Here is a 27,370-nt window from a genome sequence, read left to right on the forward strand (position 1 = left end):
CAACGGGAATCAATTCGCGGCCCTCTTCGATACGCAACAGAAACGTTTCGGCATCCTTTCCGCGCGCGCCGGTAAACTTTAGATCCCATTTCCGCATGATATTATAAATGGCCGTCGCGGAGTTAACGTTTGGATCGTGCGAGGCCCTAGGCGTGTAACTCCGTGAGACGTCGAATTAATCGAGATGCGCTTGTGCACCCATCGTAGCGGACGGACTATCTGGACGAACGATTTCTACCGGAACACCGAGATATTCGGTATGGACCGGGGGGTTCGCTTCGGTCCCCGTTGTCTGATTTAACTCAAGGGTCGTCGCGCGGTTTAAGTCGACGTCGGCCACGCGGCTTGATTCTCGACGCGTGGCCGTCAACAAACGTAACAAGCGGAGCGTCAGCTCGGGGTCGGATCCTTCGATAGACAGCTTGCGTCGACTCAACTCGGCGATTCGTTCTTTGCGCTAAGCGTGGATAATCCACTCGTCGGTGAGCTCGATTGGATCCATCTTATCTACTTGAAATTTCATTACAACTGGGGGATCAAATTTTTGCGAAGACTAGTAGAGCACCACTGAATTCCGGAAAGAGTATAATAGTACGCGAAAGCTAATATACAATCAACAATACACACGAAAGAATGTGAAAGTCTCTATTCCGCGCAAAATCTACGGAAGGCTACCAGTATTCTCAAAAGAGAATACTAATACGCGAACAATAACACTCGCGAATGGAATGTGAAGGTAACGCAGAATGGTCAAATAGTTTTTCTGACGCGACCGCTCGCTGAACGTAAACACCAAATTCCAAAACGCTACGCCGTATCAAATATTATCGCAAAATCACCGATTAACCCACCCGAACACGGTTATTCAAATAACCATCGAAATAATATTTCCCATTAAGCTGAAAGAAAGATGTTAAACAAAATATAATATAACACAACACAGATACTATCGCATCAAACATAGCATATAATATAGCGTCAATAATAATTCATACCAACAAAAGAATAGGATCATTTCTTTATTTCAACAAAACACAAAAAAAATTAATAAGGAATCCGCGAGAATCTTGTCACCGTAAAAAACGCGCAGAATGCGCTGTGATTAGATTAAAGAATTACAGTAGAATGAAACTTATGATTGACAGGGAACATCGACAGTAAACGCGAAATAATCATAGAAATGGAAACTATGGTCTCGCAGAAAAGATCGCGAGGGGACAGTACGTCACGCTCGGAGCGCGTGACGCCACGTATAGAGCCGCACGAGAATTCTGTCGCCAATTATCTTAAGCCTAACGCAAGTCATTCGGGGAAATACAATACTGCTTTCAGTGATTTTCGAACGCGAAAAATGATACGCCGAGGTACTCGGGATAGCGCAAAATTTTGGATTGAACGCGAGGAAATTTACGTAATTACCGCGAGCAATAATGGCACGCAATTATGAAAGCAATGAGCCTATTGCGAGAATGGAGTAACTCACGCGAATAACGTTCTCCAGCCAGCACGACTAGTTCTTACACGCAATTACCGAAACAACGCATCCAAATATAACTATCCTAACACGAATAATCTTTTAAGGCAATCAGCCCACATAAACGGCATGTTAACGCGATTGATGTGCCGACGCGGACGACATTCCAACCTAAGTAATATTTGGTAATTCGATACGCCGTGAACACCGTGTGCGCGAGACGCAACCACGAGCGCGGACATTACACGAAAACGGACTCGCATTACCGGATTTCGCCAACGAATCTATCGCGATCTCCAGAGGCTCGCTATCACGTCTTTATCGCGATTCCGCGGCCACGATACCATCCCGAGGTCCTTCGCTCTCGCTTTCGATCGCCATTCGATACTCGGTTTCAAGGAACCGTACGTGTCGCGATATTACAAACGTTTTTCCCGGAGGAGAGCGCGCACCGGAGGGCGGCGTCGTGGCTTTATATCTCAATATTATTTGTGGGCAACTTCACCGATGCGATGCCTTTCTCTCGGGCTCCTCGCCATTACCTCGTGCTATCGGTCGTCGCAAGATCAAACGGATACCCGATTCGGGGTAGTTATCGCGGAGCTCAAAACGTTAACGTTTGGACTCGCCGACGGACGACCAGAGAGTGTCTCGCTACTCTCGCTAGATTCGCTCGATAGCGGAATCGATGCGGCACCCCCTTCCGTAGGGGCGTGCCAACCAATTGAGAGCGAGCTTGCAAGCTCGCGCGATATTTTAACGCAGGATCGTCGTAAGGTGGATTTTTCGGGAGCGCGCAACGGTCCCTCGGCTGCGTAGCGACTCCTTCGATTTGTCCCTGGGCAGCGGACAAGACTTTGTTCCTGCCGGTGTGCCTCCTGTTTGACCTCGGGGCGGTGATCAGTCACCCCGCGGGCCGGTATTTCGTGGAGGCAGATTCCTGAAACCGGGTCTCCGGTACCTGGGGCCCCGCTATCGGCGGCCTTCGTCCATCGCTGCCTCACGCGCCGCACGCCTGCCGCGTTGCTTTCGCCGCCCGTGATCCCTGTAGTTTCCGCTCTCGCCACCCCTCCTCGGTCCTTGGTCTTCCCGGACCCCTCTCGTTATCGGTACTCCCTCGAAGATTCGCCGTGATGTGGGTGAGGCGCCGCGCGCATTACAATTTACACATGAAAATAAAAGAATAGTCAAAACGCGGAAATGATATAAAATGTTGGCCTCTGGAGATCTTGTCGTCGCCTCTCTGGCTCGTCTTTGGGCGCGAATTTCCGCGCCTTGTGACGGCGGCGGGACGCTGCCACGAAGCGGCGGGCCGCAACGTCACAGGCTATACAAAACTAAAAATATTTTCTGTTTGTGAAAATACGCTACTCAGCTTAAAATAACTAATTGAAATATCTCTCAAAACGGTAATTCCTCCTTAACTTATTTTAAATTAACTAAGCTAGTTAAAAGTTATTAACTTTTTTATTTACCTCTTAACTAGTTACTATCAAACTTTATGTATAACATAAGATAAATAAATATTAACATTTTTTGATTATTGAATGGAATCTTGTACGTAATAATAATAAACTCTTCACAAAAATTAGAGGACCACTTAATTTTTCTTAAAAAATAGGCAAAATTCAAACAGCTGTAATTTTGTCAAAAATAAAGAAAATTTAAGTTTAAGAAAATAATTTTAAAGCTCAAAATCTCTACCTTCAAAAAGTTATACTATTATTCTTGAGTTTCTGTGAGTTTGGTAATTTTCAACTACAAGCTGGACAAAATAGAAAATTTTCTTCTCACTTTGTGGGCCTGTCACGTGCCCAAAAAATCTGCGAATAATATCTTTGTTAGTGTGAAAGCTTAAAGTTTTCCCTACAAAATTGTTTTTCAAAAATGTTTTTACAATTTTTTGTTACTGACAAGTAACATTACCCAAGTGTCACTTGTCGATTTTTTTGAAATTGTGCACATATGTAAAACTTCGAAAAATATTTGTGTCGTGTTTTTTATTTGTGCTCATAAAGCGTTTTAAAAGTATAAACTATACTCGAAATATTGACATTTTGAACCTTATATATAACAACCCGTTAGGTCATGTACGTTATCTTGAATGGTTTTTGTACCAGAATACTATCTCTAGAAGTTTTCAGAGTCGTTGATTAAAAATTTTTTATTGGTCACGTGATGCCATTGGAATCATGATACGTACTTCATGAACAAAGTTTAAATTTCTGTTTTTTTGCCAAACCCAGGAATTATCAACGTGGAGGTGACGAGCGAAACTATTTTTTTTTTATTTTACAATTTTTAATTTACAATTTTTTATTTTACAATATTTTTAATTTTTTTATAATTTTTTTTTTCAAGGTAATTGCATGTATAATAACACACGTCTTAATTTTAGCTCGCCACACTCCGGTCCAGTGCATCGCTGAACGATTTTTGGTTTTCTAGTTGTCATATAATAACATAATTTTCTAGTTTTTTACGTGGTTGAAGTTTGGAGCGATCTTTGAGCAAAAATTAAAAATAATTTTTTCTGAAATTTAACCAAAGTAAAAAAGCAAAAATAGGCAGAAAACAATAAAACTGGGTTTAAAGTGACAATATTAATATAAATAACCAAAGAAAATGCGAAAAACATTACAAATATTGAAATCTCAAATTATTCAACAGAAATATCAGAGTTTTGTGCCACGAATTTACACTACATTTAAAATTCCTGGAATGTGCAAGTTAAGAAAAAAATACTTGATTAATAATCAAGCCCCAGAAGCCCTCCGTTTACGGCGAAGACTGAACGCGCGCAAACATTGTCACCATTTAAAATTCCTACCGAGAATTCCGGTGATTTGTACCATGAATTGACAAAATATTTATACGTCGATGGACGTTAAGAGTTGGAAAAAAATTTGTTTATTAAAAACGAGGCCCGGAAGATATTAATCAAGTATTTTTTTTTTAACTTGCACATTCCAGGAATTTTAAATGTGGTGTAAATTTGTGGCACAAAACTTTGATATTTCTATTGAATAACTTGAGATTTCAATATTTGTAATGTTTTTCGCATTTTCTTTGGTTATTTATATTAATATTGTCACTTTTAACCCAGTTTTATTGTTTTCTGCCTATTTTTGCTTTTTTATATTTCAGTTTCTCGACTTAAGGGCTTACACCTAAGTAGAATTTAAAAAAAATCGATTTTTTTTGCATTTTTTGAAAATATGTAGTTTCAAAAATATTGTGTTAAAATATTATTAAGAAATTCGAAGAATTGTGGAAGTTACGGAGGTTTTACTGAAGCGGGGCGGAGCGGAGCGTAGTGGTATCGCGCCTTTTTCGCCGGTATCGCGAGATAGCTCTCTCCTCTCATCAGGACTTCGTGTTTTTCGAGAAGCCTCTCCTCAAGCCGTCATCGGTTTAACAATAAAAATTAGTTTCGCAAATGTTTATTATTTGTATCTCGACTTTATTATTTTCGCTCGCTGATATTTATATTGTTTTTATATGTTATTTTTTATATGTTATCTACATTTCTTATAAACATGTTTACATGTTTTTCAGTCTTTTGTTATTTGTGACTTTTCTATTATTTGAGATTTAAAGTCTTTCAGCGGTTAAATATATGTGACGATGTAATCGCCACAAGCCAATTATTCTGTAATTTTGCAGTAGTGAACATCGTTGCGTTGTTTCGTAGCAAAATTTTTGTAAACATGAAAAAAAATACAAAAATTACCCTCCATTCAAAAGTTTCAAGGGAAAGAAGAAAGTCAACAGGAACATATAAATGTCGATCAAAGAAAAGAAAACCTTCCAAGAATCAATATAAAATTGAAGCAGAAAATATAATGAGTTGAGTACATCAGCGAAGAAATTGCGAGCCAGTCATGTGTTAGAGCCCAGTATAAACGATAACATTGGTTACGTAATTTTAAATTTTGCAACAGTTTTTTCGTTTATTAGCGAACATGTGAAGTGTAAAACGTGTGTGAGTAATATTAGTTTTGCCATATCATCAACACGTGGTCTCGGTTTCAAAGTGCAAATTCTGTGTCCTTCTTGTGTGACTCAAAGCGTATCTTTGTGCCCGTATATATTAAATGCCTACGAAATAAATACGAGATTTATCTTCGCAATGCGGATGATAGGTATTGGATTAAGCGGAGCAAAAAAATTTTGTGGACTTATGGACCTTGCAAAGCTCATAGCTCAGTCCTCGTATGACACGGTTGTAAATCATATTTCAACTGCTTCAGAGGCTGTATTAAATTTAATTTTAAAAGAAAGTGTACAAAAAGAAAAAAGTCACAGAAACAAAAAAAAATCAGAAAAATGCGGGAATAACCGTGTCCGGGGATGGTTCGTGGCGCAAGCGAGGATTCGATTATTTATATGGAGTTACAACAATTATTGGACATTATACTGGCAGAGTTCTTGATTTGTTTATAAATTCCAAAACTTGCAAGGCATGTGAACAATGGATTGGACTGGAAGGAACAGCAGATTATGAAGAGTTTCGAGAGCAGCATGCACCCAATTGTCAGATCAATCACACAGGGTCCTCTGGAAAGATGGAGGTAGAAGGAATGTGTCACATGTTTCAACGATCAGAAGAAAAATTCGGTGTCAAATACGTCAATTACATAGGCGATGGAGACTCCAAGACTTTTCCAGCAATAGTTAATAGCAATCCTTATCCTGGCATAATAATAACAAAAAAAGAATGTATTGGACATGTACAGAAACGAATGGGTACGAGACTTTGAAATTTGAAGAAAAAACCTCAGGACTTGGTGGAAAGGGCAAATTGACAGGGAAGATAATCGTAGAATTTACTCGTTATTATGGCCTTGCAATACGACGTAATTGCCACTCACTTGAAGCAATGAAAAATGCTGTTATAGCTACTTTTTATCATTTACAATCAACTGACCAGAAGCCGCAACATGACTTGTGTCCGACAGGAAAAGATTCTTGGTGTAAATGGCAAAAAGCAAAAGCTTTGAATAAACTAGACAGTTTTCACCATGCACCTGCGCTTCATCCAGATGTTGTAAAAGCTATCGAGCCAATATACAAGAATTTATCTTTAGGCAAATTTCTAGAAAAATGCGTGGGAGGTTTTACACAGAATAACGAGAGCTTTAATAACGTCCTTTGGCGCATGACACCCAAAATCACCCACAGCGGCTGCTGTATTATGAAAATTGCTTCTTACATAGCAGCCTGTACATTCAATGCTGGAAGTAAATCATATCTGCAAGTCATGGAATACTTGGGTATTAAAGTTGGACCAAATGCCAATAATTACTGTGAGGAGGCAGATGAAAATCGTCTTCATCAGGCCGAGATCCAAGCCGCGAATGCAACACGGGAAGGAAGAATTCGTCGTAAACAATTGCGAGCAGCTGATGCTGAGAACCTGCTTAAAATCGAAGGATTTTTATATGGCCCCAGAATCGCCGACTAAAGGTAAAATTAGAAAAAATAAAATTTTTAAACAATTTTATTGTTAATTAACAAAAAAAATTTTTTTTAAATTATTACAAATAATTTCGAATCAAAATGAAACTTTTTTGTTTTTGCATTTTTTTTCGTAAGACAAGCCGTTTTCAAGTTATAGTATTATAAACAATTAATGATATCCAAATCTCTTCTCAAACTTTAAACGCGTTTTTCTCGAAACATGGTTTTAAAAAACGGCGTTCACGATATCTCGAGAACGAATCGATAGATCTTTTTGAAATTTGGACACGATATTCTTGGATGCTTTGTCTAATTAGCTACGATCAGACTTTTATAAATTTTTTGTGACACATGTTTAAAAAATGCATTGGTAACTTGAAAAAATTGGTTAAAAATCGACTTCAAACTTCAAACAACCGCCATTTTTTGAAAAAATTTTTTTAATTTTTTTCGGCCCGTAGCTAACTGTCTTATATATCACTAATTAGGAATTTAATGTTTATTTTTGTTCCAGATGACGTGACAACCCAAAATGGTGAACACCGAAAAAAACGGGACTTACGCTGACGCCAATATATTTATTGTTAATAAATTTTAATTAAAAAATTCACAAACGTATTAGAATACATGCTCTTTTTAACAGAAAAAAAATTTTTGGAATAAAGCAATTATTTCCCGAAGAAAGAATTCCCAAAATATGGTCACTTTACTCAGGTGTAAGCCCTTAACTGGCAGTGTTTCGTACATCAAATTTCGCACGACGTTTCGGCCTTTGGTTTTGAGCCCTTATCAAGTGACTGTAATAACGTAACGCAATCTCAGGAAGTAACAAATTACCAAAATACAAGACTTAAATAAATTAATCATACCTAAATCATCTATAAGATTCGTCGTAAAACATCACAAGACATCCGTAATATGAAATTGTTCCAGGAAAGTCATAAAGCTAAAAATAGTGCATGTTAGTAGTGATAAAAAGTAAAATGCAAAAATAAAAGTAAAAAGTCGTTACATAACTTTGTGTGTCCAATAATAAAATGTACCGTAGTCAGTTGTATAATGATAAAAGTAAAATGATAAAATGCAAAAAATTAAATTTAATAAATAAAAAATAAAAAATAATAAATAATAAATTAATAAATTTCTTACATGTCTTGTGTGTCGAGTGATAAGATATATACAAGTCAACTATAGCCGAACGTGACATGTACGCAAGGAAGCGATCGACCGACTGACGCGTTTGACCCAAAAACAAAGAAGTCGTGACAGATTGTTAAAATATTATTGGTTGTTGGAATAACCAATAGGATCGATTTCAAGTAGACGAGATGAGCCTATCATAAATCGGATTGAGATTCTCCGTGTCTCTTTGTAAATTTATGTTTTCGTTGAATTTCTTAATATAAAACATCTCCGCGATTTCTCTCTTTTTCACGTTCTTTTCCTTATGTAGAATCTCAGACTCCGTCCACTTAAAATCATGTCCTAGCGATATGCGGTGTTTACTAACTACCGAGTGATTACTGTTATTGTGTTTAGTAATATCACTCCTGTGTTCTTTGATCCTGGTTTCTAAATGGCGTTTCGTCTGTCTAATATAATATGCGTTGCAGTCGTTACAATTTATTTTGTATACGACTTCAGTGCTTCTGGCGGCAGATAGTTTATCCTTGCCCCTCCTGACAATGCTGTCCAATTTTTTTGGAATCGTATGTAAAACACAAAGACCGGTTTTGTTAACAAGCCGACCTATATCCTCGCTTACGCCTTTAATGTACGGTAAGACAATGCATCTCGATACATCAAACGTACTATCACCCGTATCATCGCTTGGTACGGTGGAGTCTTTGCGATTTTTTAGTATAAATAACCTATTTTTTATTTGTTTTTTAATTATATCAATCGGAAAACGGTTATTTAGTAAGATTTCTTTAACCGTTTTTAAATTTTCACAATGAAATCGCTTGTCCAGTAGAATAGCATGATCAACCAAGCTAATTATCGTGTTTAATTTATATTTAAAGAGGTGGCTAGAAAAGAAGTTGGTGTATCTACCCGAGAATGTAGGTTTCCTGTACCAATTAGTGATGAGTTTATCATTGTCTCTGATCACTGATGTTGTATCGCACACTGAGTGCGCACTAAGGCTCGTTCTTAATCAATTATTATATTTACAAATCATCTTAAATACTTCTTAGTCTATAAAATAATTTGTACATTATCCATATATATTGTTACGCTTATCCGTGCGTCCGCTGCTCACTCACACACTCACTCGCGAACGCGGCGCGTAATCCCGTTTCTAGGAATAAAGACTCTCTTTATGTTAGAAAGAAACTCGTTTAATAGGAACTCGTTTAATAGGAACTCGTTTAACAAAGAGCTCGGGTGGACACGTCCGAACGAATCGGAAACCCAGAGCGAAATCTCCCAGTCAATGTGTAATCAATAAATCAATAATTCCGTCGTTAAGGACCGCGCTTCGACTTGAAGCTATTCGAGCGAAGTTCACGTGGACGAAGTTCAGCGCGCAACGGGTGTCTCGGCACGGGCGCAACACTGCCCTCCCTCTTCCAGATTGTCGTCCCGACAATCCGGAAGGGCAGCTGAAGCGGACGGTTCCCCACCGGGTCCTCTTCCTCAGGAAGTCCAGGTCTTCCCCGAGACGGATTCTTGTCCTACCCCGAGCTGCTGCTACGGGTAACCAGACTACGTCTCCTTCGACCACTTCCTCTTTGACTCCGCAGGACTCCACTACATTCCGGCTCGGTGCGGACCCCTTGTTTCCAGCGCTGATCCGTTCCTCTTGAACGTCTTCGGACTGGGAGGGGGAATAACTCTCCGTGGACCCTGCGTCTCGCAAGACTCCCCCAGTCCCCACCTCGGCATTTGCCCTAAGTCTCACGGAAAACCACGGGTCGAAAACCGTGGGCGAGGCAGACTTCTTTAGAAGACTTCAGGCGATCACGTTGCCTTCTTTCGGGTCGAAAGTTTCTTCGCTCTTCCTCTCTTTCTGCGAAAGCAAACATTAAACGCAGCAACTTTCACAAAATACACAAAAGCATAAAAAAAAAGTTATTAAAACACGTAAACATTGTAAACATAAATAAAAGAGTTCCCACTACCCTCGGGCTCCGCTAGACTTCTCGCACCACAACCTAACCCAAATGTCTCTCTTCAAAAGGAGCTAACCTATCGGCATGCACAATTTTCTTCCTATTCCGAGGAGACCTGTGAATACAGAATACTACGTCACTTAATTTCTTAACTATAGAATACGGGCCCTCCCAATTGTTCTGCAACTTAGGAGCCCTCCCTCTTCTCCTTTAAGGATTAAACAGCCAAACTTTCTGCCCCTCTTGGAAAAGAAATGATCTTGCTCTCCCGTCATACCAGGTTTTAATCTTCGAAGATCTCAACGACATTCTCTCTCTTGCCTCAAAATGAATTTTTCCTAACCTTCTCCTCAAGTCTTGGACGTAATACCCGGAAGATTCCTGCTCCTGAACATCTGGAGAATTACCTCGTAATAAATCTAGAGGAAGTTTTAAGTTTCTAGCGAAATATAATTCTGCTGGAGTGAAACCCGTGGCCTCATGCTTAGATGATCTATATGCCAGTAGGAACATGGGAATCCACCTATCCCAATCTTTCTGATTTTCAGAGACAAATTTTGCCAAGAAATTTGTCTCTGTTATCGTCTGATGTTGACGTTCGACTTGGCCATCCGACTGGGGATGTAAAGGAGTAGTCCTTGTCTTTTTAATTCCCAGAAGGTTCATTAATTCCCGAAATAACTTAGACTCAAAATTTCGTCCTTGGTCAGTGTGGATATCTGAGGGAACTCCGTGTCTGGAAATAACCTCGTTAACGAAGACCTCGGCGATAGTCCTTGTCCTAATATTCCTGATCGGAAATGCTTTTACCCATTTAGTGAAACAATCAACGATCACAAGTAAATATTTGTTTCCGGTGGAAGTTCTCGGGAGGGGACCAAGTATATCCATCTGTACCCTCTAAAAAGGGATGCCCACATTATAAATTTGAAGAGGAGATCTCCCTTTGCCTGAGGGACCCCTCCTGGCTACACAGACACGACAAGATCTGCACCAGTCTTCTACATCGCGCTTACAGGTAGCCCAATAAAAACGTCGACGGATTTTACTTAGGGTCTTATTTATTCCAAAATGCCCTCCCGAAGAAGAATCGTGAGCTTCCTCTAAGATCCTGGCAACCTGACTTCGGGGAACTACCAGCTGAAAGAAGACAGAATTTAGATTAGGGGCTTCCCACTTCTTATAAAGAATATTATCTTTAACAACAAGAGCATCCCAATATGCCCAATAAATCTGAGAAGAAATATCTCCTGATACTACTTCAGAACGAAGAGGACGAACACCTACCTTCTTCGCCTGTAAAATTAAAGAAATGTCCGGATCCAATCTCTGCTCCTTTCGCCAGAGTTCCAGACTTTCAGTGTCTAAGGAGATTCGAGCAACAGTCTCTTCTTGTCCCTGAGAAGATTTCTTTTCCACCCTTGCACAATACTGACAATCTTCCATCTCACACAGTCGCCTTGATAAACCATCGGCATTCTTGTGAGAAAAGCCTTTACGATGAACCACAGAAAATTCAAATTGTTGGAGCCTCTCCAACCAACGAGCCAATTGTCCTTCCAAATCTTTGAAGGACATTAACCACTTCAAAGAGACATGATCCGTGCGAATTAAAAATTTTCGCCCCAAAAGGTAATGGCGAAAAGATTTAAGAGAGTCGACAATCGCCAAAAGTTCGCGGCGAGTCACACAATAATTTCTTTCCGCCTTATTTAAAATACGACTGTAATAAGCGATTACTCTTTCTTTTCCCTCCTGTTCCTGAGAAAGGACCGCGCCAATCCCAACACCAGAAGCATCAGTGTCGACAATAAATTCTCCTTCCCCATCAGGAAAAGATAGAATTGGGGAAGATGATAATGCAAGTTTTAATTCTTCATAAGCCTTTTGACAATTTTCTTCCCAAACAAATTTAACTTTATTTTCCGTAAGAATAAATAAAGGCTTGGCTATTGAAGAAAATCCTCTAATAAATCTTCTATAATAGGAGCAGAACCCGAGAAAACTCCTCAATTGCTTCTTAGTGTGAGGGACAGGCCAGTCTCTCACTGCAGAGATCTTTTCAGGATCTGTTGCAACGCCCTCGGAAGAAATTACATGACCTAAATATTTTACATTTCTTTCAAAAAGGACACATTTTTTTGGATTGATTTTTAAATTAGCATTACGTAAACGAAGAAAAAACCTTTTTCAGATTCTCAACCATTTCGTTAAAATTCTTCCCGAAAATAATTACATCGTCCAGATAAACTAAACAAATCTTAAATAATAAACCATGAAGAACTTTTTCCATAAGACGTTGAAAAGTCGCGGGGGCGTTACATAATCCGAATGGCATCACAGTAAATTGCCAAAGACCATTACCGATAGAAAAGGCAGTCTTTTCCCTATCCTCGGGATGTATTTTCACCTGCCAATATCCGCTTTTAAGATCGAGTGTAGAAAACCAAGTGTTACCTGCTAATTGGTCGAGGATATCGTCAATTCGTGGTAAAGGAAAGGAGTCTTTCATAGTAACATCATTCAATTTTCTATAATCCACGCAGAATCTAATCGATCCATCCTTCTTTTTTACTAATACTGCAGGAGAAATCCAGGGGCTTTGTGACGCTTCGATCACTCCTTGTTCCTTCATTTCCTCAATAATCTCATTAACTTCCTTTCTCATGTTAAAAGGGATTCTGCGTGGTACCTGTTTAATAGGGAGAGAATCTACAACGTTAATTACATGACTAACTACATCACAATTTCCCGCAACAATCTTTTCAGAAAATACATCCCGATATTCACGAATGAATTCAACAAAAACATTTTGCTGATTATCGGAAAGATTCTTAGAATTTTTAGAAAGGAGCTCCTCCAAAAGGGGAGAGAACTCCTCACTCGTTTAATAGGAACTCGTTTAACAAAGAGCTCGGGTGGACACGTCCGAACGAATCGGAAACCCAGAGCGAAATCTCCCAGTCAATGTGTAATCAATAAATCAATAATTCCGTCGTTAAGGACCGCGCTTCGACTTGAAGCTATTCGAGCGAAGTTCACGTGGACGAAGTTCAGCGCGCAACGGGTGTCTCGGCACGGGCGCAACAATATATTACAGATTATTTTATTAGCCAAAAAATCTTTAAATGTGTATTTAAGCGACTTTAAATATAAGAATAAATTATAAACAAGCCTTAGTGCGCACTCAGTGTGCACTAATGCAAGCGCCCGAATTCGCTATAAGAAAGAGATGGAGCCGTTGATTTCTTTTTCGTGTGTAAACTGTAATCTGGGGTGATAGCCGTTAAACGCATCGAGGATCACATCAATTTTTGAGCGTGGTATTATTGCGAAAATATCATCCATATATCTGCGGAAGAACGGAACAACAAAATCAAGCGAAGCAAGACAGTGCGTCTCTAGATCGTTCATTACGTGATGTTTTACGACGTGCGTCCTAGATCGTGATGTTTTACGACGAGTCTTATAGATGATTTAGGTATGATTAATTTATTTAAGTCTTGTATTTTGGTAATTTGTTACTTCCTGAGATTGCGTTACGTTATTACAGTCACTTGATAAGGGCCCAAACACCAAGGGCCGAAACGTCGTGCGAAATTTGATGTACGAGACTTTGCCAGTTAAGTCGAGAAACTGAAATATATTTATTTATCACTGGCAAACTACGAAAGCTGTTTATTTTTGCTTTTTTACTTGGTTAATTTTCGGAAAAAATTATTTTTAATTTTTGTTCAAAAATCGCTCCAAACTTCAACCACGTCAGCCAAAGCTACACATGTTCGGTTGTTGTTGGAACTAGAATGATTAAAAACATACTATTTCTTCAATTACTTTAAGGTATGTAAAATTTGTTTAATCTCCAAAGAATCGACAGTTTTACATTAAAAATAAAAGAAAAAGATTAATGAATTTTTATTTCGTTACCTCCAATAATAGAGACTTCTTGCAAATATGTCACAAATATGTATAGTCACAGAGCAAAGCCGATCGGCTCATTAGTTCGTCTGAAATCGGGAACTAGTTTGAAATATGTCGTTTCGAGAAAAACGCTTTTAAAAAGTTTTAAATACAATTAAGTTATATAAATATTTCTAGTACTCACGTAAGTTTCAGTCTTATCAACGATTTCAGGTCCATATAAAAAGCCTTCTTTAACTTATGCAGTCATAAACAAATGTAGTTAATAATCCTGCAGCATCGATATTTGCACCAATTTTTGACGCTGGCGGGGCATAAGTCGAGCTACGAGCTGCAAGTCTTCGTCAGTTGAGCATAAATACTTAAGTGTAGCATTTATGGCATTTTTCATGCTTTCCACACTGTTCAAAATGTTTACTAACTGCTAGTCTATAATAACTTGTAAGCTTATTAATTAATCATTGTTAGCGCTCCCCTTTTAATTTTTTTTTAATATTGAAAAATTTTTCAAAACCTTTGCCTAACGTTCGTAAGACCATAGACTACAGTCGTATATGACAAAACTTTGAAAGGCCCATTTTGACCTGCGCGCCACTTCGAATAATAGGCTGGCTGTAACTTCCGTAATTTTCCGAATTTTTTATACAACTTTAGGAATTATAAATTCTTCAAAATGTACTTTTAAAAAATGCAAAAAAAAAAAATCGATTTTTTTACCCTCGAGAGATTCCCCTTAATTTTTAATTTTAACTAGTTATTCTTAAAACACATAAACTTAAACTTATTAATTTTTTTTTCTAAGTTAAAATTTTTTTTATCTCGAAACGCCATATCTTTGTATGTTATTCTGCACAACGGTTATCGGTATTTATAATTATTTGTAGTTTGTTTTTATATGTAATTATCAAAAAACGTGCAGGCATGACCAGTACAAAGTGGAGTACAAGGTTACTTGCATCTTTTTATTAATTGAAATTTTATTTTGTTTAATGATGATTATTAATATTTATGTAAAAGTCACTATATTTATCTGTATGTAATTCTTTTATCTATTATTAATTTTTCATAACTGTAGTAGAAGAAAAAAAATACATTTTTATATAAAAAACTAAATTTTTTTGTTATTTTAAATAAACGATTTAAAAATAAAATAATAAATTTATTTGATAATTTATATTATAATTGTTTTGTTATCTAAAATATCAATCAATCAATCAATCCTTTATTTTCTCCCCTTCCGGGGTTGAAAAGGCGTTTTATTGGGCAAACGTTCCCAAACCCTTACATATTATTCATATAAACATATACAACACTTTTCACATGGCGTTTTATAGGGACGTACCCAACTCTTTACATAAGTCCCTTACCCCAACTTATCACCTGGCCTTTTTACGACCTTACATATCCTGTTACCCATCCCACCCTTCCTAGGACCTTCCCTCTCTCTTCTTCCTTTGCTCCGCCTCGTCCTCGACCGTGCTCATCAGCAGCTGGTCTTCCATCTTCTCCACGATCTCGTCCTCCGCCGACTTCCTGGTCCCCTCATTTTCTTCCTCTTTCCTTTCCTTTCTCTTTTTCCTCTCTTTTCCTTCTTTGATCCTATCTTCCACCGACTTATCTGCATCTATCTTTACCTTCATTCTACTTCCCTCCTTCTTTCTCGCTTCCAGTACTTTCCTGCTATCTCTTTCGCTTCCCATCTTTACGAGGAATGTTATCCAATCCCCTCTATGTCCTATCTGGTTCACCTCCTTTACCTCTACCTTCACCTTAAGCCCATCTGTAAAAAATTGCTTCACCTTATTCATATTCGAGCTACCTCCTCCCCATCTCTTCTTCTCGACCCTAATTATTACATTCTTCTTTCTTTTTTCATCGTCTTTCTCTACTTCTTCTTCGTACCACCATTTTGCTTTACATACCTTGCTATTTTCTTCCTCACTTTCGCTTCTCTTCCTTTTACCTGAACATTGTTCTAGTCTGTATACTTTCCTTTTTAGCTTCTCTATTTCCTCTTTCATTTCCTTTATCTCCTCCTTGTACTCCTTCATCACCTTCACCATTCGCTCTTCTGCAACCTTCTCTATCGCCTCTTTGTCGATTGCCATTGTTCCTTTGCAGATTAGCTTTCCCTCCATCTTTGTTCCTTCACCTCCTGCTTATCTGAAATCAAAAGACATTTACTTACTCTCTCTGCTTAGCTGTCATTGACTCGCTTGCCTTCTTTTCCTTTCTAATTCCGCCATCCACTTCTCTCTTTCACCCTTGCTGTCCAGTATTCTTTTGATTCTTTCGCTAATTTCTTCTTTTTCTTCTCCTTCTTTGTCTCTTGCGCACCATTCTAACACATGCTCCCATGATTCTGCCTCCGCGCCACATATCCTGCAGCTTGTTTTTTCTATTGTATCCCAGTATCTTCCGCTTCTCATCTCATTACCTAATCTGAATCTCGCTATCCTAATCATAGATTGCTCTTTTCCTTTTCTCTCCAGGTATTCAGGCCTCCTGCTTTCTACTACCTCCTTGTACCATTTGTTGTATCTTGATTCTCTTATCCTTTCGTCTTTCTCTTGAATCTGAATATCCCTGTCTCTTTCCGTTAATTCCTCAATGCTACTCCACCCCTCCCCTCTTTTTCTCTCTATTTCCTTGACTGCATAACCTCTTCGCTCGTAAAAGCTCTTTCTTTCTTCTTCCCATTTTGACTTTTCTTTCCTATCCTTTTCTCTTATTTCCCTCCAGCACTCTCTTGCAATCTCGTTTCCTTCTCCTCTCTCCAATTTTTCTTCATACTTCATCGCCCTTCTACCAGCGCTTATTCTTTCTTTGTCTCTTTTAGTTTCCTCTCTTATCATATATCCGGGCGTGCTCCAGTCCAGGCCTAACGTCCACCTTATATACCTTTCGTGCATTCTTTTTATTTTCTCTCTTTCTTTCCATCCCCATACTTCTGCTCCATATAAGGCTATGCTTGCAACCAGCGCATCATATAACTTGATCCTTCTTATCCAGTCCCCTCCAAATAACCTTTTTCCTATTCCCCATACCTGTCTCATTGCTATGGTCGCTTTTCTTACTCTCTCATTTATATGTGCATCTTGTTCTCCGTTCTTTTGGAATGTGTTTCGTGCGCGACCGAGGTACCCTCGGGACACGAAGTATGCCGGGACCACCCTGTCCAGGGCGCGGGGCAAGAACCAAGGACGTAGCGAAAAGAGGGTTCAAAAAACGCTCGCCGGGTTTTCTGACAAACACACTTTATTGCACATAGAGTATTTCTCGCATTCACGCACCCGAGCACCCGGAGCATTCGCGGGATGGCGGGACGGAAATCTTGAGTCGCTCCTTCTGTCTGCGTGGCTCGCGAAACGGAAATCTTGTAGAGCGGTAGATGACCGCCCTCGCGTCCGGAGATCTTGCTCGCGGTTAACGGATATCTTGTCGCGAAGCAGACGAGCGACCGCGATCACGAGGTGCGAGATGCTCAGGCTTTCTTTCTGGCTCGGGTACGCGATAGTGAGTTCGCGTTTTACACAATCACTATACGCTTTACATTCACGATGATGGTCCGTGTTCACGAACGGCGCGGCACGACAACATGGCCGCGAGAGAGGGGTCGATATCGGGATCGAGCTCCCTGCGCTGAGTTATTGAGAAGTGCTCGCTTGCACTTACGCTCGGTTATCACAACACTTGTTGCAATCACGATACCCGGGCTGACTGCATGTGACGGTCTCGTTAGCCGTCTGTACAGTCTTTTAGATGAGGATCACGGTACCGCACGCGGTGATCACGTGATCTGTTTATGCTCGTTGCCCACTCGATTGCGGGCGACAACTCGTCAATCTCGTCTGACGAGAGATACTGCGCGACGACTAATGCCGCTCGCGACGACTTGTACGCTCGAAACTACCCTCGCACAGGGCGTCTCGCGTTCCCCAATACCGAACTCCTCGCAGTCGGAAAACGGCTCACTCTTCGCGGCACGAGCGAAAGAGCGATTCGAGATGTTTCACGCGGCGATCTCACGGATGCGGCTCGCGATGAAACTTGATTACGGACTTCACGCACTGGCGGTCGAGACCACTCCCGATAGGCACAATGTCGCGAACGCCCGGCTCGATGTTTCTCTTTTCGCGGCAGAGAACAGAAGAGAGCGCGGATCGATATCGATTATTCTTCGTCCCGATAGGAGACCCTCGGCGGGGGTATGGGCCTCACGAAGGGCGAATCACATCGATCCGCGATGTAACGCGTTGCGCGGTATACATATTTCGGAATACGCGTGCGCGTTTTGCAATCGCGCTGTCGAAACGGTAGCGCGATACTCGGGTGATCTCGGATAAGGTCGAGTCAAGCCCGAGGGTTGTTTGTGCTTGCGCCAGGGGCGATTACTTTCGCGACAGCGCCCTGCCACCTGATTTCACCTTAATCCTAAACAGAATGTGTAGCCTAGATAGCAGAATTCCTTCACCTCTTCTATTTCTTCTTCCTTCCAACTCCACTTTACTTTCTTCATTTTACCTCCTCCCTTCCTAAATCTCATTACTTTTGTTTTCCCTACATTAACTCTCAGCTTCTTTCTGTCAAAGTATCTTTCTAGTCTTTTCAGCATTCTCTTCATTTCCTCTTCATCCTCTGCTACTGCAACTATGTCATCCGCGTACGCTAACGTCCAGAATTTTATTTTTCCTACAACTACTCCTCCATCTTGTCCTTTCCTCATTGTCTCTTCCATGTCTGCCAGCAGAAGTATGAAGAGCATAGCGCTCAGCGGGCATCCTTGCCTAACTCCTTTGACCGTCCAGAAGCACTTTCCTTTTTCCCCTTTTACCCTTACCACACATCTTGTCTCCTCATATAGGTCTTCTATCCTCGTTCTCAATTTCTCACTGATTTCTTCTTTCTTCATGACTTCCCATATTTTTTCTCTGTCTACTGAATCGAATGCGGTTTTCAGGTCTATAAATGCTGCTACTAGTTTCCCTTTCCTCTTGCTTATAGCTTTCCCAATCACATAGTTCAGCGCGTATATATTCTCCATTGTTCCTTTCTTTTTTCTGAATCCTGTCTGTGTTTCTGGTAGCATCCCCTTCTCTTCTACCTCTCTCTCTAGCCTCTTCGTCAAAATTGCTGCATATATTTTGTAACTTGTATTCATTATCGTCACCCCTCTGTAGTCCTGTGCTTCCTTTCCTTCTCCCTTTTTTACTATTGGCACTATTATTCCTTCTTTCCAATCTTCTGCTATCTCCCCCGTTCTCCATGCATTGTTACATACCTCCCATATTTTTTCTCTCAGTCTCTCGCCTCCATAGATCCAAACCTCGTTTGCTAGTCCATCCGTGCCTGCAGCTTTCTTTTCTTTCATTTCTTTAATTACTTCTTCCACTTCTTCTCTTCTTATTCCTTCCTGCTCTTCTTTATTCCCTATTCTTTCCTCTCTCCTCCTATCCTTTCCATACGGCTTCGTCATAACTCCATCCAGTAGTTCGATAAAGTGTTTATTCCACTGCTCCTCCGTTATCTCTTCGCATACCTCTTTCTTGCTTTTCCTTTGTTTGTTTATAAATTTCCATACTTCCGTTTCATTATTTGCTTCTCTCGCTTCCTTCATTACTCTCTCCTTCTCTGATTCCTTTTTTTCTTTTACTTTCTCCTCATATTCCTTTTTCTTTGCTATGTACTTCTCTTTGTCTGTCTCTCCTCTTCTCCACCTTGCTAGGTTCTCACGTGCTTCCTCCCTTAGTTTTGCACATTCTTTATCCCACCATCCATTTTTTCTCTTTGTTTTCCCGTCCTCTCTTATTTCTTTCCACTCTGCGGCTCGCTTTGTCGCTTTCTTTATTTCCTCCAGTATTTCCTCTATGCTCGTACCTTCAATCTTCTCTTCTTTCATTCTCTCTTTGTACCTTTCTTTTCCTTCCCTCGACCAATTCATTATTTTTTTCACTCTTCTCTCCCTTCTCTTCTTTCACTTTTTCTTTTTATCTTTATTGTTACGGGTTGATAATCCGAGTCTACCGTCTCTCCAATCTTCACTTCCACTGTTTTTTCCCATACCTCCTGGTTTCCGATTATATAGTCGATTACCGACTCTCCCCTTCCTCCTGTAAATGTGAACTCTCCATCGTTGTCTCCTTTTGTTCCGTTCAATATTGCTAATCCTCCTTCCTCAATAAACCCCAACAGCTTCCTTCCTTCTGTATTAATTTCTTTGTCTTTCGATTTTCTCTTTTCCCCCATTATCTCTGTTAGTCCACCTTCTTCCCCAGTTCTTGCGTTAAAGTCACCTCCTATTATTATTTGCTCCCCTAATCCTCCTTCGTTTGTGAATTCCTTTATATGTCTTATTTTCTTCTCAATATCGTTGTTCACATATACCGCTATAATCTTCCACGTTCCCTCCTTCGTCTTTGCTATTCTTTCTACAATTCCTTCCTCTTCTCTCTCTTCTGTTCCACCTGCCACTATTTCCTTCCTAACACCAGTTATTATTCCTCCTCTCGCTCTTCCTTTCTTTTTTTCTTTTGTCGCAGGTTGGCATTTCCATACGTATTTATCTGATAACGTTCCTTTGATTTTGCGCCAATCTTTTTGTTCTACCCACGTTTCTAGCATCGCTATTATATCCCAGCTTTCCATCTCTTTCCAGAATTCTTCGTTTTTTTTCTTTAGTCCAGCTATGTTCCAGAAGCCTATGCTTATTGTACTCTCTTTTTCTTCATATTTCTTGCTCTTTTCCTTGTTCCCTCTCCATATTTCCTCTCCTCTCCCTCTGCTTCTTGTGTCTCTTCCCTCGTTTTCTCTTTCCTTTCTTTTACTACTTTCGAAACCCACTCTCTTCCTCCAATTTCCCCTTACTTTCGTTCCATTTCATCTCTTTATTATCTACCCACATCTTCTGGTATCCGATCGTGGTTTTCTTTTCTGCTTCTCTTTCTTCTTTTGCTACTCTTCTTATCTCTTTTTGTATCTGCCCTTCCAATCTAGTTAGATCGTCGTTCAGATAGCATTCCTATTTTTTACCCAGTTCCTTTCTTTTTGTCATTATTTCTCTTTTGTCTTCCCAGCTTTTACATTTCATCACTGTCATTTTATTTCTTCTTTTTCCTATTTCATGTACTTGTTTGATGGTTATTTTTATTTCTTTTATTTCGCTTATCATCTTCTCTACTTTCTCTTTCTTCCCTGCCTCGCTTCCTATCGCTGTTCCTTTCACAACTATGTTATTTCTCCTCCTTCTTCTCTCCGCCATTTCCATATTTCTTTCCATCTCTTTCATTTTTTCCATCAAGTATCCTCCTTCGCTCTTGTCTTCTATGTTCAATTCTGTTTTTTCTATTTTCTCCTCTACCTTTTTTATTCTTTCCTCCAGCGACTTTTTTTGCTGTTCCCAAATTTCCTCTCTTCTTTTAAATTCTTCTTTCAGCTCTCTTATTTCTTTTTTTATTTCTTCTTTATCTTTTCTTCTTTCTGCTTCCTGTTCCTCTAGTTTCCTTAGAATTTCTTTAATCCCCTCTGCTGCCATGCTTTCTTCCTCTTCCTCTCCTTTCTTTATTTTATTTGGTGGTGATCTGTCAACCTTCCTTGCTTCGTTAAAATTCTCCAATATTTCTTTCTCTGCTTTGGCTATTTCCTCCTCTACTCCTTCTCTTTTCCTCTTCTGTATGTAATCTTTGATTGACCCTGTTCCTAAGCTGTCCGCTCTTCCTCTCAGTTTGGCCAGTCCTTCCGCTTTTGTTGGTCTTCCCTTCGTTTTCTTTCCTTCCTCTTCTCCTTTCTTTTCCTTGTCACCTCTTTGTCTACTTTCTACTATTCCTTCCTTTTCTACCTCCATTCGCCACCTTTACTTACCGTATACTCGCCGTGGCTCCTTCTACGTTTACTCTTTCCGCCCTTTTCACTTATCTCTACCCGCTCCTTCCCTGTTGGTAATTTACCTCCTTCCTTCTCCAACAGGTGGCGCCCTGTCCGCCTCCTCCGCCTACGTACCTCCTCCTGCCGCCCTAACCTTCTCACCTGTTGACTTTTTACGTTCTATTAATTATTACCTTCCTGATTCCTACTTTGACTCACCGTATCTCTGCTTATTGCCCTGCTTCCGCTCTTTCCTATTTCCTACAGCTCTCCTTTTTTTCTCCACTATACCGCTCTTTCTAGCTCTCCAAATTCCACCTGTTTCTCCACGTCTACTCTCCTCGACTGCCAGCTCAGAACCCCTTGTTATCTAAAGTAATCAAATTTTAAATAATTATGACATTCTAATTTAATCTAAATAATATTTATAAAATTAACTTTTAATTTAATTTAAATTAATTTAATCTTAACGCAATTTTTGACTGAATTAGTTTTTTGTTCATGCAATGTAACTAAATTAATTTTAACTAAGTTTAAAAAAAATTAACTTACTCAACTCTGGTTATACACATTTGGGTCACTATGTACTCATTGAAATAAATTGTTACGTATTACATATCAATGTGCATATCAACAATTGTTACATATCAATGTGTTATCAAAAAAGAATTCGACATCAACGCACGTATCGTCGATATGCTTTTAGATCAGACGCGAATACGGCTGCTATGATGAAGTCTTCTTCTCCAATTACAATCTTAACAAGCGTCAATGCAATTGGATAAGATTTCTTCGTATCGTTCACTCGTACGATGAACAAGTCAATCTGATTGGTACAAAAGTAAAGGGTAAGTCGAAAGCAACATACGTTTTTTAATAAAAACAAGATACATACGCTTGATAACAGCAAAGCAAAGAAATTTTAGATGTTAGTTTAAAATTAAAATTTAATAAACATATTTATATATTAAAAGACACGCGGTAGTGTCTCGCGCCAAGTACGCGCGGAGCGAGACCGACCGTGATGTGTTTGATGATGATGTGATGTGACTTATTTACGCGACGCGACGAGTACTCGAGATGTTGAGATCTCAATAACGAGTGAACGGATCAAGTAAGCTTGATCGATAGCTTGTCGATTTATATAATAAAAGTGTTTTTATTTTTCCCTTATGTGCCCTACGAGCAGAGATATTGCGACGCAAAGTCCAAATGTGAAAATTTAAATTAAGATACGTCGTTAAGGGCATCCTATAGTGGCAATAGTTACCGACATTTGCAGATTTAAAGAATTTTTTAAATTGGCTTTACAAAATTGCAATTTTCTGGTCTAGAATTAAAGTACGCACAAAAATCTATTTCCCGATACACGATTTCATATCAGAAACAAAAAAAATTAAAATTTTGGGCACATAGAGCTGTCACCTGACGACAATATTTGCTTAAACAAAAAAACTGCAGTTTATATGTACAAAATGATACACAAGGGAAGTAGAGACAACATTTAGGAACAATTTCGTGTAAATAGAACTAAGATTCAAAGCCTAGAAAAAAAGATTTTTACTAACGCAACTTTATTAAGCAAAAGCACATTCAGGTTGATAGGATAAGCAGTATTGCGTGTAGCGAGAGATGGCGCAGCAATCGAATAAAGACAGCTGCCTCTCGTTAGGCAAGGACAGATATAGATATATAACATTGAAAACAGGATTAGAAATGTTGACATTACCGACGTCGAGGAAGTTCGCCCTTCGCTATAGGATCCCCTTAAGATACGTCGCCGTCTCTCAAACAGAGAAACGTAACTTTCACTACTTTCAACGGTAGATGGCTCTTGATTTCCGATAAGTCGCGCGCGCATTATTATCGATCTAGTAGGTAAATTAGGTCGATATAGACTTATCGGCCAGAAGATTATTTATTACGCGGACGGATTAATTTTTAATATATGTATGTACGTGTGCGTTCAGCGCGTTCAACGCACTCAGTAGTTATAACCTGGGAATGAATAGTGACAGTCGCCAAATAGTGATAGTGATCATCAATAATATACATTTGACCGCAGGAAGCTGACGCCGAGAAGATGTTTAAGAAGGAAGATATATCCAAAATTGCACACGTACGTACATATATATGCTGTCTTGTAAAAGTTAAAGAGAACGAGAAAATGACCTGTAGCGCAATTTATATTGTAGGCAAGTTAATTATGCTAAAATATTAGTTGAATCAAGTCCATTATTATGATAGACGTTGATTTTATACCTTGATGGTGTCTGGAAATATTAATTATTCACGAAATTAGCAATAACAATTAACAACATAAATTTTGGTAAATATGAAGTACAGGCACCCTCTCCGATTTCTTTGAAATTTTCAAATTTTGTATACCTATTTTGTGTAGTAAAAGAGATTCTGAGAATAAAAATTGTCGCTCATGTTCCGTTTGTTTCTATGATTAATACTTAAAACATCATGATGTCAATAAGTAAAGAAATGATAATTGAAACGATAATTTATTTCGTTTTTTACTTCAATTGGATCATATTATGCTATATACAACTTCAACATAGTCTGATTGATATATTAAATTCAATAGAGCAAATTAATAATAGTTTTTGCTTGCAGTTCAAGATATGTAATTGGTAATGCGAATACATGGCCGGGTGGCCCAAATTTATTCGAAAAAATGTTTTGGGACAAAAATTTAAAGGATCACAATTAAAACAGACAACAGTTTGTGGTTTCAGTTAAAAAAGCATAGAATACTCTGTATTTATGCTTTCTACTATTCTCTGCTATTCTCTTATGAGATGTGACGTCAGAAGCGAGAAATGTTGAAAACTGACACGTTGAGAATTCTTGCATAGTATTTCCAAATAAAAAGCTATTTGTTTAAAATAACACTACAGATCATTTCAGCACACTTCGAAAATACTCCGAGTTGAAGTTAAGTCTATCCCTTTCCCTTAACAGTTAATAAACAGCCGTAAAATGAATGTAATACGAAATCTAGTCATGCGCCTGCGCACAAATCTGCATCGTGACCACATTCGTGATACGAATATTTTTTTATGTGAAAATACTACGCAAGAATTTTCAACGTGTCATTTCTCGTTTCTGACGTCACATTCCAACATGGCCGCGACCACGGTCTTACATACAGGTCTGGAAACTCGCTCAATTTTCAGTGGTGGGGGTAGGTCGCTTATTGAGGCAATTTTTAATTCGTTTTACCGCCACGAGGGTCGTTACGAACAAGTAATGCTGACAAACATAACCAACAAATCAAGCTTTATGATTATCACGGTCACAGTCAGACTGTAGTGATTGTCGTAGCTACGTAAAGTGCATTGTCTCCATTCACGAGAATTCTATCGGCAAGACGTACGTTGTGCCCGAGGAACGGCATAAAGCTCGCGTCCGCCAGACAATGATGTCGACGTAAAGTTTTGCATAGTGAGCGGCGATCGCGAAAAGTTCTTTAAAGCGGAAGAGCGCACGGTCGGTGATTTTTGCTACCTCTTGATTCGGATTCGAACCAGCAACGTCGACGTGCTAAATCGCGAACGCAAAGACCGATATGTGCTCGAAGTGCGTGCCACCTCGAGCAAACGCAACGGTAGAAACAGAGTGATTGCGCTCGAGGCGGACGCCGCGGTGGTAGTGACGATTCTCGATCCGCTGTTCTATCCGATTGAGTACGAGACCACCGTGACAGAGGACACGCCTTTGCATCGCAGCATACTTAGAGTAATCGCCGAAGACGCTGATCTCGGCAGAAACGGCGAGATTTACTATAGCTTTGCGGAGGAGACCGATCAATTATTTGGCGATGACAAAGCCATGCAAAACGGGCAATAGAGGCGACAAATCTAATTGATCTGTGTTTCGCGTGCCAAAAGATGTCGAGCAATTAAGACAATGGGTAGCAGCTATTCCCGGGATCGTCAAACTGAAGCCAACGCACGTTATATGTGACAAGCATTTCGAAGACCAGCATATTATTCGTGAATGGATCAAACAAGATGGGAGCGGTCGCATCATTGCACAGGTTTGTTAATGATATAAATTTTATGATTGTTACGAAATGCGCTTATGAATTTCTCACACAAACATTCGACACTAGTACACGTGAGCTGAGAGGTGATGTACACGTGAATATTCTGGCAGCGCTCTGTGACATTCTTAGATCCGGCTTATTCGTCGTAAATACTGCGGAATACTGTTCGCGAACCGATTGGTCGCTAAATTCCCAATGCTCCAAAAAGCTATCGATTTCGTGCGTAACAGTCAGTCTGACAACGGAGCGCTCCGATGCTAGTCGTACGTTCAACTCAATTGTAAAGTTACTGAGTAAACATAAATTCGGAAACAATGACTAATATGTGAAAGCGCAAATAATATCACATTTTCTTTCATATTACAGGCCCCATATAAGTATCCGCAGCTTAGTAAGCTTGCTGTACCAACAAAATTGTTACACGATGCCACAAACAATGAAGCCGTTGACCCGTTGGTCGAATCGTCTTCACATTTAGTGAGCTCTGTTATCAACTCTGTACATTGTGATGGGGCTACGCCTGTTAAGTCTCCCGTTCCGATAGAAGTCAGTAACCATTATACAGAAAAGGATTCAGCTGATGTATCAAGTAAAAGTCTGAATACTCCAAGGCAAGTCAACATCTCGAGCACATCTATTATAGACACTCCTCACGTACAAGGTATATGTTACATGGCTAAAGCAAATATAATGAGTATATATAGTCATTTAATTAAATTATTTAATAATTATATATTTTATATTTCGTTTTTGTATACAGATGTCTCATGCATTCAATTGCCTATTTCGGAAGATGGACAACCGCTTACAGCAATGGAAAAAGCTGATACAATAATGAAGACTCCAACGTCAGATCCGCACACTGAAATTGACAAACCAATAAAGCATTTTTTATATAAAAGTACTTTTTTTACTGCCTTAAAATAATAAAATAAGTATATTTTCCTTTATGCAGTTTCCACAGTATTTGAAAAACAGGAAATCAACTTTATTAAAGAATCAATCGCCGTTACTTACCCTCACTTGCAAACAAGACTATTATTTTGCAAAAGTCATATTTTACATTTAAAATACATTAATATATCATTATATTATAAATTATTAATATATTAATATATTATAACATTATAGATTTTTATAACATTATAACATACATAAATTATTTTACATTTAACATTTCCTAAATTGGAAGTTTGTATTATAAAAATGCAATATTAATGAGTAGTCAAAAGACACGGTAGTGTCTCACACCAGTGCCTTTCGTGGCGGCAAAGCAAATTACAAGTTGCTTCAATAAGCGACTTACCCTCTCCAGTGGAGTTTCCAGGCCTGTATGTAAGACCGTGGCCGCGACGATATAACAAAGACTTTAATTTTAAAGTATATAATTGAATAAAGTTGTAAAAAGTGTGCAAGTAGAAACCTGCACATTGCTTCCTCATAGGTTTTAAATGTGCAAGTAGAAACCTGCGCATT

At 39.2% G+C, this 27,370-nt stretch overlaps 1 protein-coding gene and 1 pseudogene across 1 annotated transcript in view; both read left to right on the top strand.

The window, feature by feature from the left end:
- The window catches only part of LOC143901569 (uncharacterized), a 229,034-nt gene that overhangs the window by 19,217 nt on the left and 182,447 nt on the right, over positions 1-27,370 (top strand). The window contains exon 2 of the mRNA XM_077414000.1: positions 22,541-22,682. Within this exon, the coding sequence (XP_077270126.1) occupies positions 22,541-22,682 (142 nt within the window). The remainder of the gene's footprint in view (positions 1-22,540; positions 22,683-27,370) is intronic.
- LOC143901590 (uncharacterized) lies at positions 1,181-6,941 on the top strand (annotated as a pseudogene).

This window comes from Temnothorax americanus, unplaced genomic scaffold (genome assembly GCF_048541705.1).
Source record: "Temnothorax americanus isolate GAGA-0224 unplaced genomic scaffold, ASM4854170v1 Scaffold35, whole genome shotgun sequence".
Lineage (NCBI taxonomy): Eukaryota > Metazoa > Arthropoda > Insecta > Hymenoptera > Formicidae > Temnothorax > Temnothorax americanus.